The following is an 18,484-nucleotide window of genomic DNA, read 5'->3' as shown; positions in this document are numbered from 1 at the left end:
TTGTTGTTTTTTTGCTCCGGGATCCCAGGCTACATCTTTGTGCTTTCCAGACTCGCAGGACGGAGCCTGAATGAGGCATGGTCCCTGAAACAGTCAGCGCAGTGAATGCAGTGATCCATCACGACTCCTTATAAACGCTGACAGCTTGTTTGGTCCATTTTGAGCCATAAAAGAAACAAAGACCCGTTTAAGAGCCAGAGACGGAGCCTCTTTTTTTTTCTCCCTCCCTGCTCTGCTCTGCTCTGCTTAGGAGTTATAATAATGTGGGGATCTCGCAGAATGGTCTTCCTAAACGGGCCCTGCAGTTAAGCGCGAGTTTAGGTGCTCCTTAAGAGAAATTAACTAAAAAGAAACAAAGGATTTGCCATTCAGCGTAGCGTTTCTCCTTATAATTTGTAGACCATGCGTAATGGGTTGGAACCGGAACATGATCTGTTTTTAATTACCTAAATACCAAGTTCTACTTATGTGCATCTTGAGCTTTTGGAGATGGACTAACTGAAGCTAAAGGAAGCATGCTTAAAATATAAATCCGAATATGCCGATTATGAATAAATTATTTCTAAAACCAGTGGATAATCAGCAGCGTTGCGTGCAGAAATCCTAGAGATGAGTCAGTTTCGGAGCTTGCATGATTCTGTCCTGAGGTGTGCAGGCCTGCAAGAAGTACGACCCGCCCAGTCCCTGGTTTGAGTCCGCGGCGCTGTACTGCGCCGTATCAAAGTGCGGGTCGTGCGTGAAGCTCGGGGCTGTGTATTTGGAGTATCCCACAGGGTAAGGCTGCTGCTGGGGCTGTTTGAGCGGAGGGGAGGGCGGCTGGTAATCAGCACCCAGATGGACATAACCCAGGCTCGCCAGAGTGGGGCTGCCCGCGGCGGAGGGGGAGGACGGAGGGGAGCAGGAGCTGGTGCTCGTCGCGGCGAGGCCCTGCACTCTCTGGTCCTTCTTCTGCTTCATCCTGCGGTTCTGGAACCAGATCTTGATCTGCCTCTCGTTCAGGTTGAGAAGGCTGGCCATCTCCACCCGCCGCGGCCTGCACAGGTAGCGGCTGAAGTGAAACTCCTTCTCCAGCTCCACCAGTTGCGCGCTCGTGTACGCGGTGCGCGTGCGCTTGGAGGCCTGGCTCGAGCCAGGAGGCTTCTCGGTGCAACCTGCGCAGCCAAAGACATGTCCAGTCAACAGCAGCAGTGCAGCTTCAGAGAAGTTCAATGCGTCTGTGACCGCTGTGTTTGAAATGGGACGGAAAAACTGCACAAAAGTGGAAGTATCATCCTGATGTGGCGTTTCTATGAGAGACGTTGAAAAGCAAGTTGTGAATGTTTTAAATACTAATTTAACATATCTGAATATTGGCGTTTGGTGTGGGCAATATTGGCGTTTGGTGTGGGCAGTAAGGCTCCCTGTCCAGGGCGCCACTGCTTCACAGGGTGGCAGGAGGGTTTGAAGGAAAAGGGTTGTCTTTCAGATGAGAAACAAATAAATGTATTATTTAACAGCTTGAAATAATAATAATAAAAAGGCTCTAACAGTCGTGCTTTGCTTTCTTTTTAAATGCATCTTGATTTTTTGATCTTTTGATTTTTTGCATGCTTGTGCACCTTATATTTAAAAACTGCTGGCAAGCTTATTAATGACTGGCGTCTGATTTAAAGGTCACTAAAGGGAACAAAACAGTCAGAACTGGAGTGATAAACATCGAAAAGAAATCATTTAAAAACATTGGTATTGGTAAAACGGAGCATTTCAAGTGTGTGTGTTTTTTTGTTTTTTTTTTAATTAGGAACTGTTTAGATGGAGGCAACATCTAAAACCCCAATATGGATGCAGGGATACTGAGACCCGATTTGACTCTGATAGAGAATCTGTGAAGGGTGGAGGCATTTTAACCTGAACATCTTGGTGTTCATCACTAAAGATAAATCATCAAAGATAAAATGCAAATGTCAAAAACACACAAAGAAAAAATATTTATTTTCTTTATTGATCGATGAAAGGGGAAGAACTCGATTCTGACATGCCATTTTTATTGCAAATAATAAAAGTTTATTTTTTTGTATTCTGCATAAAAGGATTTGAAATGAAGTATGTCTTTTAAATTATATAATATTATTTTACTGATTTACAAGTTATCAAGTTATAAGGTGCTTTATGAACATCAAATGAAACAGTTTTGCAACAGAAACACTATTCCTTACAAAGAAATTCATCCGTAGATACATTTTTTTCATCTATCTATGTACTTTTGAAGTTTATGCCATTGAATTCAAGGTCTGACAACGCTGCTTTAAATATTGTACCATTAAGATGTCAAGGAATAAAAGTTTTGTTTGCACAATTATTACTACTAACCTAATGATATAAATTGTTGGAAACCTAACCTGTGTTGGAAATGAGCTCCTGCAGGTTCTCTGCTGGCTGGAGACTCTAAGCAGCTGCTTAGTTTGCTTTTCACTGAGGCCGGCTCAGCTCTTACAAAGATTCAGCAAAGTCTCGTTGTGCCACTCTGTTTCATCTTTTCTACAAATAAGGCTAAATAAGTCTATAGTGAAGAACTTCACCAGAGGATTGTGGGGACGAGCCCTTAATGAGACACAATGTTGTGTCATTTTGTGGAATTTAAAGTCCATGAGGGCCTTTTGATTAATTTAGAAGTGATAATTTATAAGTTTTAGATACATAACATCAACAATAACAGCAAAAATAATTATATGAATAAAAGGTAGCTTGGGAACTGTAAAAGCAGCAATTCATTAACATTTCTTTTATAGGCCAAAATGCAAGCCAGAATTACTGTAAACTATTAAATGAAAGAATGTTTGCTAACTGTGATTATTTTTATTATTCTCATTGTCAGTATAGTAGTTGTTGCTTTAGGTTTGTTTGGTTTGATGGCTCTTACTTTGATGTAATTCCCCCTCATTAACATCAAAATATTGATGACCACTTTCTTTATGTGCGTCATTAGAGCATAATTAATAACCAACCTACCACCTAAACCTTTAAAAACAAAACTCAAAAGTATCTCTGCAGCTTGTTGAGAAGATACTAAATGGACATGGATGCTTTTAAATTAATTTACCAATAATAAAACTGGCTGTTAAGCTGTAAAAAAAAAAAATAAATAAAATTGATGGAACAATTTGGATCATTTTTGTTTGGCTAATTGGTGTGAAATGCTTTTGAGCAGAAATTATGCAAGCCTGTCAAAAACCTGACATTAGGTTGAATTGTTACTATTTTTGATTATTTTTGCTAATCTATTTTGCCTTTGGGTGTCATAAAAAACTTCTTCACGACTAAGACACAGTAAAGTGTTTGTAAAAGTAATGGACAACTATAATTGTGTTGTTTATTTTACTATAGTAATCAAGGTTTTGCACATATTAACATGTCAAATTTATATCTCAGCAAGAATGGCTACATTTCATCATCGAGTTTGCTGTTGTAAGGAAGCCCACATAAATTACTGAATTAGAGTTAAACTGAAGATGGTTCAGTGTTAGCTGTACTTATTTCTCATATTGTTAAAAAGCAGTAAAACTGTTTATATGGTTTGGATTATGAAGAAATATATTGATTTACGAAGCATTAAGAACTGTCATGAGATATAGAAGGTTTGTCATGAAACTTACTAAATTAGCTACAGTGCTAAGTAGCATGCTAAGGTCAAATTTGCTAGCAATCTTAGCTTCTAAACTCTGAGGCAGTTTGCAAGTGAATAGCAGGTTTTAGCTGCGGTTATCATCAAAGATTAATGCTATTTTGTTAGAATATATGTGAATCTTTTTTGTAAGGTATTAGCTCGTTTAGTGACAGTGCTATTTTGTGTCAAAGTGACTAATTGCTAATGAGTATTCATTTAGCATGCTAATAATCTGAATTTCTAAATCTGAAGTTGTTGTTGCTCATAATGTAACAGATCTATCTGAAGTTTCTCGAAAAATGTTCATATTCCACTTTTTTAGAGTAGATTTGAAAAAGTTTGCATCCAGCTCTAACTAGTTTAGCGATAATGCTGTTTTGCAAGCCATGGTCAGGCTTGCAAGCAAACTGGCGGATACTGCTGGCATTGATCTTATTTGTGGCGTATCAGAGCAAAGGTTGATAATTAGAAGTCAACTTAGATTGCTGAGAAACAGCATTTGGAATAAAAAAAAATCAAATATAACTTGATTTCCTCTCTAGCATCTATCTAAATCAAATGTATGCTAAGAACAAACACCTTATTAGCATTAGGGTTGTACATTAGCATCGCGCCCTCCCATGCGATGAGTGTCAATTATGAGGAAACAAATGCAAAAAGCTGTCAAAGCTATATTCAGATCGTCTTAGGTAAAACTGTGCGATAATTTATCTTTGAAAATTGTGTTGCAGTTATTGTTAAGAAGTTGAAAGGTGAGCTGACTTTAGCCTGCTTTCTCCAAGCTATGTAGAATTAAATTGTTGCTTCAATACACTGAACTTCTCATCTGCAGTCTTTTCCATAAAGTCCTTATATTATTGTTCTCTGCTGAACAAATGAGAATCTGAATCAACGTTTTCTGTTAAATCCTAATGAAATTGTTTAAATAGGATTTGTTACTGAAGACATTTTTCCAAAATAAATGAACCGATATTTTAGTCATTTCAAGGAAGTAATTCAAAATCCCCTTTCATTTCCATAGTGTAAATGGAAAAAGGCCTTTTTAAACCAGCTGCTGTTGGGTGTTTTGTATCATACCGACCTGCAACCCCCCTGTGGGGATTCTGACTGGAGGGTCTCGACTCCTTCATCCAGGGGAAAACCTTTTTGCTCATTGTGAACTTATTGGGGCTTTGCCGCTTGGACCTCCGCGGATGCTCCTCTGCGTGCTGGTGGGTCGGGGGTTGACGGGAGCCCCCGAAGCCAGACGCCCCATCCCCAGGCTCGAAGAATCCGTGAGGATGGCTGCAACTGTGGCGGTGGATGTTGCTCTGCATTTCCACGAAATGTCCACCGCGGCCCCCTTTGACCTTCTGGTGCACTGCTGGCAGCCAAATGTCACATGGCAGGTTTCCAGAGAGCCCAAGGCTTCAGGCCTGAGAGGATCCAGGAGGGAGAAGAAAGGAGAGACTGAAATCAGGGAGGAGATTAAATGATCCATCTTATCAACTCAATGGTAAGCTGACATGAATGGCAAAAAGGGCTGCGAGACAAAACGAGGATTTGGGTTGAGAAACACACAAGAATAAATAAAATAATAATAATTAAGTAAAAAAAAAAAACGCCAACATCCTTTGTTTTGCGTTTTCTATGGAAAGCAACATGAATTTTATTTATTTATTTATTTATTTATTTATTTATTTATTTATTTATATTTAGAACATGGGTAAATTTATATTTAAATCGCTGGTCTGTTTTTTCTGAATGCGTGTCTCTCTGTTGTTACACGAAGAAAGCTTTAAAAAGGAAAATAATAACAATGATGATTACGTAACATTTCTATGGAAACTCTATGGGAAAATGAACGAGGCTTTATTGTGTTTTCCGCGGTGTTTCCTGACATTACATTAGGCCTTAGAAATAACAGCCTTTGTTCTGTTGAAGAGTAGCTCTGTTTGCAACGGGGGGGGAGGAGGAAAAAATTAAACGTTATATCACTATCTGCTGAAAAAGTCATCCATCAAATGCAAAATTATACAAATGTCTGTAGTGGTGCTGCAGAAGCTGCGCGGTTTGTGCCCCGAACTGAGATACAAATCCATCTTGTTATTTTTCTGCAGCGTCCCAAATAAAAAGAGAAAGAGAAATAAAAAGAAAGAGAGAGAGAGAGAGAGAGGGGAAAAAATAAATTAAATTCGCCCTTCTTCCGAAATTAGACAAAACCAAATTATTTTGGAGCAGGAGCAGAGGAAAATGCAGTGAGTGAGCGGGAGAGAATAAGTCTGGAGGCATGCAGCTTTCTGAACTCTGGTTGAACCGCGGTTGGAGTCAGGCTCGTAAATCATAAAGACACATAACCCAGGCAGCAGCAGCCTTACCTTCAGCCCTCATTCCGGCGCGCGAAGCAAAAACACGCAGGACTCCTCGCGCATTTAGGAGCGAGTTAAAAAAAAAAAGCAAAATAAAATGAAATAAAATAAAATAGACATCCCCCCCACCCCCCCTCCCTAACAGGTCAGGATGAACCCCGAGCAGAGAAACAGGTGCAGGTGGATGAAGGGGTGCAGAGCAGCAGAGTGGACACGGGTTTTTTCTTTCTGCAGCTCAGACCGCCCTGCGCGCGCTGTTCATCTGCACGTTGTGTGTGTGTGTGTGTGTGTGTGTGTGTGTGTGTGTGTGTGTGTGTGTGTGTGTGCATGTATGGGGGGGTTTGTGGGGGGGCGGGGGGGGGGGAATAAAAGAAGCCCTTTCTGCTGATCGTGCAGGCTCGTCTTCATGTATGGCGATAGCTCTGATAAGATCATAAAGAGGGATTTTTATATCAGAAATATAGTAACAATTTGACATTAATAAAAATAGTTTTAAAAAAGAGAGAGAGAGAGGAGACGGAACATCTCAAATCATTTTTCATCACTAATCTAAATAGCATTACCTTCTGAAATGAACTACTTTTAAGGCATTTAGTCAAATGTTATGTCTGAATTTATTTATTTATTCATTTAGTTGTGATCGATATTTCCCACGTGTAAACGGCCTCCCGCTGAGGGCCGGAGAAGAAAGACGCGCTCTCCATATAACGAGCCCTTCTCCCCGTCCTCTAATTCAAATTAGTGATCAGATGGGCCCATTTCAAAGCACTAAAGTGGAGACAGAGCAGCGGCGGCCATTAAAAAGTCTCCGCACATGCAGACAGAAGTTGACGCTGTAATGTTGCTGCTGATTTCCACGGTGACAGTCAGGCTGCTGCAGCGGATCGATCCTCCGCTTTCATCCTCTCTTCTTTACTTTCTCTGTTTTCTCCCTCTCTCTTGTTTTGCTCCGTGGTTTTAATTGGATCCTGAAGGTAATATTTAACCACGCAGCGTTGATTAATGCAAATTGGTGCCTTTGATCTCCGGAGCGAAATTGATCAAACGGACAACGACAGCCGTCGGAGTATGATGTCTTCTGCAAACAGACTTTTATTGTGGAAGGTAAAGATTCGTGCAAAAAAACAAAAACAAATGAATGAATAAATTTTTAAAAATGCCACAATTAAACGCTTACAGTTAAGGGTGAATAAGAATTGAGATTGTACAAATAAAGCCACTAATTATACAGATATATGGTGATTTAGTTGATTGCATTGTGCGTCATGTTTCCAGTTTATTCTGTTTGTTTTTTGTGACATTTAATAGACAGAGAGCACATGCAGTGTCGATCCTATAAACGCTCTCAAACGCAAAGTTCAACGTATCGCAGGCCCGAAACACTAAAACCCCCCCGAATGAAATCCAAATGAAACGCGTTTGCCTAAAATGTCTGCTGCACTGCATGCGGGAGACGTGTGTTCGCAGCCCGACTGGTCAATAATCCATACGTCTCGCTGATGGCCTATAAAAGCTGCCATAAAAACAGAGAGAAAATCAGCGAGGAGCGCGCTGTTTAGAAAACAAACCGCCTGCTGATGTCTGGGGGGGAGATGGGGGGAAGGGGACGCGGAGGCTGCTGGGGCCGATGGCGGCGGTGCGGATGCGCTGATCTGATTCTGTGTGAACGCCCGGTCAACACGTGTGCGCGGGCCCCATGCGGGTCTGGATGGGCAGCTGCTGAATGCGTCCTGGCCGGTACGGGACGCGTCTGTGTTCACGCAGTTGGGCCCTCTGCGCGGCTTTTAGCGGCTCATAATGAGCAATGTGGGTCCAGCGTCAAACCCGCTGAGTGAGTCCACGTGAAGCCATCGAGTTCCCGCGGACAATCCCAGTTTCCAGCCATTTCCCATTCACGTGGGACCCACAAATAAAAGTTGTCTTCCTATTAGGTTCAAGCTACGGGGCCCAAAGCAAAATCTAAAGTGTCTGCAGCTCTTTAGATTCTGCCAATTTATTAGCAAGTCAAAAGAATTACTATAAATATTGCAATAATAGAATGAGGTTTGTTCACGTCACTTGAATTATTAAACAAATAGCAGTAAATAAGTGGTGGAGAAAATGCTATTTCTCTGACCTATATTTACAGTGTGATTCTAGCCACAGGCAGCACCACCAGGAGGTCACGGGGGTCAAAGGCTACCCCTATAAATTAACTGCCCCTCCCACCAAGCCAGAGAAAATAACAGAGGAAGTTCAAGAAGTTTTAACATTTATCTTTTAATGTTAACATGAAGCCCCTGCTAATTCTGCTGAAGCTTTTGGTTTTGATGTTTTGGTTTTGATCGGGCCCCCGTCTGTCAACCCGATCAAGACCTTTTGGAGACACCCCTGACTCCAGCACAGAAGCAGAGGTCAGAAATGATGTCATCAAATGTAATTGTTATCGTGACGGTCTGAATCTATCAAGGATTTGCTTTTTTACCGCTACTAATTGAGTTGTCAGTTCTTCAAACCCTGAAGACATTTAAATATCGAATTGTAAAGAATGTAGTCATCAGAAAACTGTAAGGTGAATTTAAAAGTGGGCTGATAGAGGATGAAGGTTATCAAAAATCTGAAGTTTTGGAATCTGTGTTCACTCCTGAGGACCGGTCTCCATACAGGCCTGTGGACTCCAAGCAGAAGCTTAGTTCACACATGCCTTAGGCCGGCTCTGGACACACACAGCAGACTGTAGTTATCAGTCAGCGTTCCTGAGCTCATCACCTCACGGTCTGATGTTTGATGGACATGGGCACTTTCCAGCAGCCTCCATCCAGTCTGCAAGGCCCGCTGACAAATGCAGCTCTCCGCAGCCTCCGCTGTCAGTTAGCTGCAGAGGAGCCACGTGTTTGCAGGCGCAGGCGATTCATTGCTCTGAATTTATCCAGGGACAGTTGAATCAACAGTGGCAGCAACTCGATTTCCCAACGACAACACGAGCAAGGTAATAAATGAACTAATGCACTGATAAACATGCAACACAGATTCACTTTCAGAGCCTTTTAAGAGCAGCAAATAAACGGATTTGCAACATTTCCAAGTTAGTCAGTAACTCCTACGAGAATATTTATAGCAAAAAAGGGTTCTGCACTAAATGGCATTACCAACCAGTTCCTAATTGTCTGTAAAATTTCAGCATGGAAAATGGTCATTTAAATCAAACTGAAGACAATCAAATAATTATTTAATGTAATTTGTTTCATTTCATTTAACTGTAAGCTAGATTGTAATTTACTTTCTGAACAAATTAGAAAACACGTTTGCAAGCCTACTTCTGTTTTGCAGTCTTCCTCTTTCTCGTCATCTTCCTCTCTTCTCCTCTGGACAGATTCTCCTTCCAGCCGACTGGGGTTGTAGCTGTTTGGTCGAGCTCCTCTTCACATTTCACCCTGCAAACAGCAACTCCTCCTCGGCCACAGACAGAAAGGACGTGACAAATGATGTGCTGAACAATGACCACATTCAAGGCTCGCCCTGCAACTCTCCCAGATGTCATATTCACCAACAATGTGGCGTAAGAAAAGGAAAGAGAAAAAAGGGGTGGGGAAAAGGGGGGGGGGGAAACTCCACTGATGACCAACAGCTTGGTATAAATTCAAACAGAAATGTTGGAAAGTTTGTAGCTTCTTCATAGGCTTCTTTATTCTTCTGCTGCTGAAGTTGAGGTGTCGGCGCCTGCATGCGCCCCAAGATGGGAACTTGTGACTCTATTTATGTTTACACAAATTCGGATCTACAGGGTGCATACAGGTGACAATGCCACTGGTCTCTGCTGACAAAAAACCTGACAAAAAGTAAATCATGTTATAAAACAAAGAGTCTCGAAGCTGCAAAATGTAAAAGGCAAACATGTTTGCCAATATGAGATTTGACAATGAAGGTCAGTTGTTGCAAAATCTCTTGCTGGTTTATTCAGTCATTCTGCATTAATAAATATTGACAAACCAACATTTCATCAAATCCACATTGTTATTATGACTGTTAATTAAGCACTAATAATGCCTACAATAAAACTCTCTAAATGTTTATTTGTATGTGAGAGTTTTTCCTTGTGGAGTGAATTGGCCTGTGACACTACATCCCACTCTTCTTTTGTCCAAGCTGCCAGGAAAAAGACAAATAGGAAAATGTTAATTAAGCATTTTAAATGGCATTTATTCACTAGTAAATTTTAAATAATAATATTGGTTTAAAATTGGTAAATCAATTTGTATTGATTTGTAAAGCTGTGTAGTAAAAATAAATGAGGTCAGAAATGTTAAATCAGAGTTAATAAAGGACCTGATTATATATGACACTATCAATTTTAAATAAGTATTAGAAAAGGGCCCAAAATATAGTCTGCTGGTAAAATTATATTTTATTATAATTTTCTATATATAATTTTAGATTAATAATTTTAAACTCAAGCATAAGAACAAGACAAGCACACTCAATACTCTCTTATTAATATTAATTTAATATGTTGTCAAAATGGTATTTACGCACCAATAAAACTTTCAAATAAAAATAATACTTGATTAGAAATTTTTATATAAATGTATTGCAGGGGAGTATTTTAAAATCCTGTTATTAATGTTATTAGTTAAGGAGCTACAACTCGTAATCCATCCATTTGATCAATCCATTTGATTCATAAATGATAGCCATGGACTGATAAAACATAATTCATAGAGTCTGAAATGTTTAAGAAAGGGTTACTAAGAGGTCAAGCATAGTGACACTTGTGTTATATCACATCAGAAAATACATCATGAGTTCATGCAATATACAAATCTAATGCATAAAATAGTAACACGTCATTTATGATGCTTAACATATAAAAACATATTGTTAGAATGAATACACAAATCATATTTTGTTATTTAACTTGTTATAAATTAAGTCTAAACAGGTGTGAAAGTTGTTAATATGACAGATATGTTTTTTAATGAAACACAAGTAACTAATCAATACAGACTAAGAAACAAAAATATAAAATGACCTAATACATGATGTGACCTGTTAAAAATGTGAAGTAGCTATGCTTTATTTAAAGGCTTAATACAAATAATTCAATTGTATTAAAGCATTAATAAATGATCTACTGCATTCAGGGTCCACATGTTACCTTTACATCACAAAATAATCCAATGTTCTTTATCTGTTAATAAACAGACATTTTATTAACAGATAAAGTTAACAAAACTTTATCTGTTAATGGTTTATTTTTTATTGAAAGGAATTCATTATAAGCATTAATGGGGCATTAATTGTCAAAAAATGTATACTCACCTATTCTTGATATTTTTTCTTAAAACTTTTGTTTCAATTGTGCTGGTCCACCCACAAATCAGTGCCTCATAAAATATATTAACTTTTCCACATTTTGTCACATTACACCCACAAACTTTTTTGTATTTTGTGTTGGTCAATTTTATGTAATAGACCAACACAAAATAGAACAAAATTGTGAAGTGAGAGAAAATTATACACAGATTTCTCTTCATTTTTTTTTTTTTAACAAAGTCATGCTTTTACTCCCCCGTCCTCACATAACTAAAATTTAATGCAGTCATCTGATTAGTAAGCAGAGTCCAAAACAGAATTCACCTCCATATAATGTATCTTCAGTATAAATCCAGAAGCAGTAAAGTTGTGCAAAGATAACTCAAGCGTTTGGGTATTTGACAGCGTTGTTGAGTCCTTCATGGAAAGAAACGGTGCCACTAACCTGACACCTGGCTGCCCACTTAAACTGACATGCCAGGCATGGAGAGCACTTATGACAGAAACAGCAAAAGTGTTTTTAGTATCACAGGAAGCTTTGACAAGATCCAAGGATCAGGTGTGAGAATGCATTATTATTTAACAATAACTCTACAACGCTGGAAGAAATAGTCTAATCTAATCTGACTGGTGTGGAGCAATTTGGCAAAGGATAATGATAAAGTTTTTAATCTACTTATGCAACTTGTGGCTTTTTTCAGCAAACGGTTGTTCCATAAAATACTGACTCGGACAGGCTGAATACAAAGACATGCCACACTTTTCAGATTTTGAATGGAAGAATGAAAAGAAGTGCTTTTACAGTTTTATTTCATAATGCTATGATATAACCTGTTGTTCCATCCTCATCTGTATGGCACCCTGTGAAACACTTAGATGGGTCGGAATACTTTAGCAAAGCACTGTGTACATAATCCAGTGATTCTAGTTTAAAGGGTACGGATGACAGAGAATAAACAAAGTTTCCCCAAGGCACCATCCTTTATGTATATTTATTGTATCCATCTGAGATATTAACATATTTGTTCCATGAAATATTTGTTCGTGTCTCTTTGAAGCGCTCTTTCACTTCATCATCTTCCCATTTCGCCATTACGCACAGTATTTTATTTAATTATTTATTCATTGTCCATGTACGGCCAATTTGAAGTACAGAAGTCTTTCATTTTTCTACAAGCACTTTATTATTGCTCAGTATTGTTTTGTTTTTTTTTTTGTTGTTGTTGTTTTTTACAATAAATAAGAATTATGCTTATTCTTACAAGTGTTTGTCGCTTTTAAAAACAAATGAGAAGCCGCAGAAGCGTCCTGCAGCTCAGAGAAGTTTTATTTATACCACCGGACCCAAAGACTTAACCAACAGACCACTCGGCTCGCTCCTGCTTGGTGACCTGCATTTGATAAGAGCCTGACCTGAAAGGGAGCTGGAAACAAACTCATCCATCATCCGCCCGGTCGGTCTGAGGCGCCCTCTGCTGGCAGAACTGCTGCATCACAGCACCTCCCTCTCACACACAGACAGATGTTCATCAGTAAAACCGACCAGACCCTCCCCCGCCCCCAAAAGATGCGCAAGGTGACATTTGTTTCATCTACTTTATCATCATCATCATCATTTTTAAATAAACAAAGGTGAATCAAATCAATTTTGACGCATAAATCTAACTTAAATTTTACTTCTGATCTTGTGTTTGAATACCAGCAGTAAAAAGGTAGACACTTTTTGCACGAACATAAACTGTTAAGATAACAATAGTTGTGATAAAAAAGAGAACTCTCAAAATAACAATAAAAATCAAATATGTTTTTTTTTCTAAAAATAAAACAAGCAATTAATTCTCTTTCTTAAGTTTTTGTTTAAAGGTTTCTATCCAACAACAACAAAAAATTGTCACTGATAATGAAAACATATGTCATTATTAACTATCACAGATAGAACATTTAGCCCTTTTTTGTTTTCTGCAAACAGCCTTTTGTCAGCACTCTTGAGGCTCGGAGTAGTGACAGTGCAAAGTCTGGCTGCAGCGCGTTTCCTTCCTCCTGACGCATCTGTGGCTGCAGTCTATCGTCTCCTGACCCGCCGATGATCCCGGCTTCAATGAATTATGCATGAGATCCGGGCACAGATTACCCCTATCAATATGCAATACTCATTACGCTGGCTAAATTGCCACTTAATAGTTATGAATATGTGGAAAATGTCTGGAGCTCATATATAGCCCACCACTACTTTTAACATTCTTTTTTTTTTTTTTTTTTTTTACCTGAAATTAGTTTGGTAATACAGCCTCCTACTTCCTTCATTATATTTTATTATTGGTTGCGAGACAATGCGCGATGGGTTCAGGCTGGGATCCCAACCTGAGTCCAGCTCGCTGCTGTCCGAGGCTTCACCTTTGGCCGCTCGGTGACTCCGCGGAAAGGCATCAATCAGCCGCTCAAGTTCGCTCCACGGCAGCCCGATTGAGTCTCAAGAGGTTTGTTTTCCCTCCGACTTTTATTGTGATGTTGAGAATAAAACACTTTGTTCTGTATGTTATTTTCTTATTTGGAAAAAAATAATAATTTATATCGATCTACCTATATATCTATATCTATATCTATCTATCTATATATATATATAGATATATATATAGTTATATATATATATATATATATATATATATATATATATATATATATATATATATATATATATATATATATATAGATAGATAGATAGATAGATAGATAGATAGATAGATAGATAGATAGATAGATAGATAGATAGATAGATAGATAGATTAGTCCATTTAATATTTTTTTATTTTATTTTTTTTTTTTTTATCAACTTTGTATAAGTGGTGCTCAATATCAACAGCTTCCTTTTTGAGACAAATATCAAATTCGAAGTGAAACATTAGTTAAGTTTGTCACTGTTCTCGTAATTTGTTTAAGTTGTATTTAAGTCGTATTATGAATTATCAGCTTTGTAAAAATAATAATAAATGAGCTACTGTAATAAGACTTGTGGTCGAGATGGTTTCCGTTTGAGCGAGAATATTAGAATATACCAGCTTTAGCTATTTTAGCAACAGTGCTATTTAGCATGCTAACGTCGAAACAGCTAACTGTCAAAAAGTTAGCATGCTAACTGTTTAACGTTACCTCACGGTTTACCTCTTAACCATGAGGTAAATGTTTTCAATTATCGGGACATATTAGCTGCGGTTGTTAGAAAAGAGGCTAATGTGCATGCTAGCAAGCATGTACATTTGCATGCGAAGCTTGCTAACCCCAAGCTAAGTTGCTGCCGTTGCCCTTCAGCTTAGCTGTCAGATATAAGGTTCCAATCTGCTTAAATAAATTTTAAAACTTTATAAATGTTTAGATTGATCTACACTTTGCTGATAAGCTGCAGGTTCATTTAGCTGCTGTCCTGAAATGGCCACTCAAAGCTACGCAGCTGCTCTTCAGTGACAGTTGAACCTCCATAACTTAAACAAGCTTCAAGGTTTAAGTTAGAAATGCTTCGACAGTTTGCAACTTTTACAAAGTTGATGAACTCAGTCATGATGCAGCAACACGCCAGCTTTTCTGCTCTCTGTTGGACAATGAGGCGTTTGTTTTACCTGATCGTTATCAGGTATATTCTTATCAGAATAGTAGCCTATATAAAAATATCTATGCTATTTAATGTTTAACCTCTCAGACACAAACGTGTTATTATTACTCACTTCTTTGAGAAAGACGGAACAAAATTACCTTAATAATTTGTAATAATTAGCTGGGTAAGTTGGCTGATAATTATTTTTTTTTAAATGAGTTGAGTCGTTAATTGAACTTTATTTCAAATTAGAAACACTGAACAGAATCTCCCCAAAAGAAAGCGTTTTAAGCAGGATACTTCTCAGACCGGACCAATAGTCTGAATCTAAAATTTAGAAAGATAAAAGAAAAAACATTTTTCTTGAACTTCTCCGTCGGTTCAACGTGACTGGACATCGCTCCCTTCCCAGGTCCACCCTTTGCAGTCCCATCCATGCAGTTAAGCCGTCACTTTCATTCAAGGTTGTGAATTATATAGTACATTGTCTACTCCCCAAAACCATAAAACCAACTTTATGGACCTCACGTGACTTTTCACAGTCTGTAAGTAATATAGGCCTTTACAATCTTTGGTAAGGAGGTATTTTTTACCAACTTCTGCCTGGCCAATGTACCTTTTAAGCCCAAAGAAGTCCCCTTTTTTATTATTATTATTATTATTAGCCTATTATTATTATTAGCATTATGATGAGAGAAGGATTTGATCAGGATTTCTCCCGTTGGGAAAAAATAATAATAAACTCGTCTCGCTTCAGGGAGTTCAGCAGAGGTAAGTCTGAAAAAGTCTTCTCTTTCTCTTTAAGCGGAGGGAAAAGCGCGTTTAAGACGCCTGGTGGGTTAATCATTAATTTGGCTGAAAGTTCCTGCGCTAAAAAGAAACAACTCGGGAAAAGTCAAGCAGTTTCTTCTTATTTTTTTTTTTTTTCTTTTTTGCTCGTTTGCTTTTATTCTAACCGATAATTCACCGCGCGCGCACACACACACAAACACACACACACACACACACACGCAAAATCAACTGAGGGGAAAAGTTTATTTCTCAAGCGCTATGAGTTCACGTACAAATACAAAAAGCTCCAGAAAGCTCACATCACTGCCTATGTCCACAGAGTAACCCTTTGCACTAAAAATTCATCACATTGACAGGTTGAATACACTTGCATTGCTTGTTATTCTAAACAATAATAATTAGAATAATTAGAATAATAATAATAATAATAATAATAATAAACGCACAACGTATCCTATAGAGCTACACATTGGCTTGCTTATGAAACTTTTCTATGGATTTTGGCCACAAATAACCATCACTAAAAGCGCTTTACATTCAATGAAGAGCAGCATATGGTTTGGAATTTTTCTTTTTCTTCTTCTTCTTTTTCTTCTTCTTCTTCTTTTTTTTTTAACTGTACAAATGATTTTTACTCCTGTTAGACCGTCAAAGAAGTTACAATAAAGAGCTCGACTTTAAGAAACAGAAGAGACCTTGAAAGAGAGACAAATTCCCAGAATGATATTTACATCTTATTATTATTATTCTTGTTTTTTTCTTTTGTTGAGTTTTTTTTTTTTACCCCAAGCCCCCAAATAGGACATCTAAGCTATGATAGTACAACAACAGTAAACTAAAAATGGCATTTTAAGACCACAGAATACTTCTTTTTTTCTTTTCTTTTTTTTTCCTATCACAATGGCATGCTGGAAGGTGCTGCGCTTTCAAAAGCTATACAGTACTCATGTTTTTCTTTCTCTCTCTCTCTCTTTTGTTTTGGGGGGGAGAAACTTTATTAACACTTTTTTCTTGCTTTTTGTTTTTCTGTTTGTTTCTTTAGTTGTTGTTGTTGTTGTTGTTGTTGTTGTTGTACCCTTGCCTCCCAAAAGCAAAACAAAACAAACACACGCACAAAAAAAAAAAGTTGCTCAGTTGTGGAAGGCGCTGCCTCCTGTCACGAGGCTCATGCTTTTCAGCTTATTGTCCTTCTTCCACTTCATCCTGCGGTTCTGAAACCAGATTTTGATCTGTCTCTCGGAAAGACACAGGGCGTGGGCTATCTCTATCCTCCGCCGTCTGGTTAGGTACCTATTGAAGTGAAACTCTTTCTCCAGCTCTAGCGTCTGGTAGCGGGTGTACGCGGTTCGGGCCCTTTTCCCGTCAGGTCCAGTCATATCTACATTTCGCGCACGCACGCACACACACACAGACACACACACACACACACACAAAAAAGTAATAAATAAAAATAAAAATGTAACAATATCCAGATAATTAGCAGAAAAACTTTCTAAAGCGGGGGGGAGGACACTGCCAGTTTATTTAATTGTTTGTATTCTTATCGTTTGTAATTTTTCTGGCTTTTTTTTTTTCATGATGGGGCATGGGATGGTGCAAAGAGTGGGGGAAAGCATGCACACATGCAAACTGTCAGTTATTACCGCCTTTCACGTTTGCAGCCCTTGCGGAAGGCGCGTCCGCATATTTTTGCGCGCGTTTCATCCAGATTTCACAAAGCGGTCTCTCTCTCAGCCGTGGGTTTCTAAACCTCCACCGACAAAAAACGAGCAAGCAAGCCCACAAACATCTAACAAATACTGCTCCGTTTTCCACCAGCCTGCTCACTCATGCGACGCCTGACAGATTAATGGCACACCGGCAGCGTGACATCCCCTCCAAACACAATAATATTAGACGTGTGTGGATATACCATGGCTTATGTGCAGTTTCCGCATCCAGGGGAATATTTGTGGCGTTTGGCACTCATTTGGTGTGGGAGTGGAGGAGGTGGCGTTGGGTTCCTGGTGCTGCTGCTGCTGCTGCTGTTGCTGCTGCGCCCTGGATGCCGCGCCGGAGCCTCCGCCGCCGCCGCTGCTGTGCGCGCCTTCCTCGGTCTCGGCAGCGACGGCGGCGGCGGCGGCGGCAGCTGCTGCCGCTGCGTCCTCTATCTCCGCGAAGTGCGCGCCCCCGGCTTTGCCGAGGCTGTTGCCACCCGATGAAGAGGTCGCGCTCCGGTCAGAGGGGGGAGAGGGGCTCTTGAGCTCCAGCGGATCCCGACCGGCCGTGGCGCACGAGGGCGGCACCGGATCCGGGGACGAGAGCGAGCAGTTGGGCGTCTGTCTGTAGCGGGCGTCCGGCGCGAATCCCCGGGCGTCCTCCCGCACGGCGCCGAAGTGGCCGCCCGTGTTGTTGCGGTTCACGGTTAGGTCCATGCCATTGTAGTTGTAGCCGAAAGACCCGGAGTGCATGGTGCCAGGGTCTCTGAAGGAGCCGCTCACAGCGCCGTTAGTCCCATAATTTAGTAACTGATAGTCGGAGCCATTTGGATAGCGCCCTGAGAACGAGTTTACAAAGTAAGAGCTCATTTGCTTGGATTTTTAAAGCCTCGATTTGTAGATCTTTGTCGCTATAATCCTGTGTGCTTGCACGATTTATGGACGCAATCATGAATTATAAGCAATGAAGCCCTACTGTACTTTGCCAGGTATGCGGCCAAATATGGGAGAGCGCTCGGGAATCACGTGCCTTTGTTGACCAGTCGTAAATCCTCACTGATGACTTCAAGAGGTAATTCATGCTCCATGGTTACAAATGATGACGAAATAATGGTCGTTAGGCTCC

General features: G+C 39.6%; 2 protein-coding genes across 2 annotated transcripts; both read right to left on the bottom strand.

Annotated features, from left to right (window-relative positions):
• Positions 1 to 343: 343 nt before the first annotated feature.
• Positions 344 to 9,674, bottom strand: LOC129368031 (homeobox protein Hox-B3-like). The gene is made up of 3 exons (XM_055042797.1): positions 9,288 to 9,674; positions 4,725 to 5,058; positions 344 to 1,151 (listed from the first exon to the last, which is right to left on the bottom strand). Exons 2-3 carry the CDS (start codon positions 4,957 to 4,959, stop codon positions 604 to 606), a joined length of 783 nt encoding a protein of 260 aa, XP_054898772.1. The 5' UTR covers positions 4,960 to 5,058; positions 9,288 to 9,674; the 3' UTR covers positions 344 to 603.
• Positions 9,675 to 15,885: 6,211 nt separating this feature from the next.
• On the bottom strand, positions 15,886 to 18,422 carry hoxb5b (homeobox B5b). The gene is made up of 2 exons (XM_055042792.1): positions 17,574 to 18,422; positions 15,886 to 17,039 (listed from the first exon to the last, which is right to left on the bottom strand). Exons 1-2 carry the CDS (start codon positions 18,226 to 18,228, stop codon positions 16,792 to 16,794), a joined length of 903 nt encoding a protein of 300 aa, XP_054898767.1. The 5' UTR covers positions 18,229 to 18,422; the 3' UTR covers positions 15,886 to 16,791.
• Positions 18,423 to 18,484: the final 62 nt, after the last annotated feature.

Source organism: Poeciliopsis prolifica, unplaced genomic scaffold (genome assembly GCF_027474105.1).
Source record: "Poeciliopsis prolifica strain line A6 unplaced genomic scaffold, Auburn_PproV2 SCAFFOLD018, whole genome shotgun sequence".
NCBI classification, from domain to species: Eukaryota; Metazoa; Chordata; class Actinopteri; order Cyprinodontiformes; family Poeciliidae; genus Poeciliopsis; species Poeciliopsis prolifica.
This window is presented reverse-complemented; position numbering and strand designations above follow the sequence as displayed.

Coding starts and splice junctions, on each gene's coding strand:
- LOC129368031 (XM_055042797.1), bottom strand. CDS start 4,959: ATGCAGAGCAACATCCACCGCCACAGTTGCAGCCATCCTCACGGATTC. Junction 1,152..4,724: donor TCCCCACAGGGGGGTTGCAG/GTCGGTATGATA, acceptor TTGGCTGCGCAG/GTTGCACCGAGAAGCCTCCT.
- hoxb5b (XM_055042792.1), bottom strand. CDS start 18,228: ATGAGCTCTTACTTTGTAAACTCGTTCTCAGGGCGCTATCCAAATGGC. Junction 17,040..17,573: donor GAAACTGCACATAAGCCATG/GTATATCCACAC, acceptor CGCGAAATGTAG/ATATGACTGGACCTGACGGG.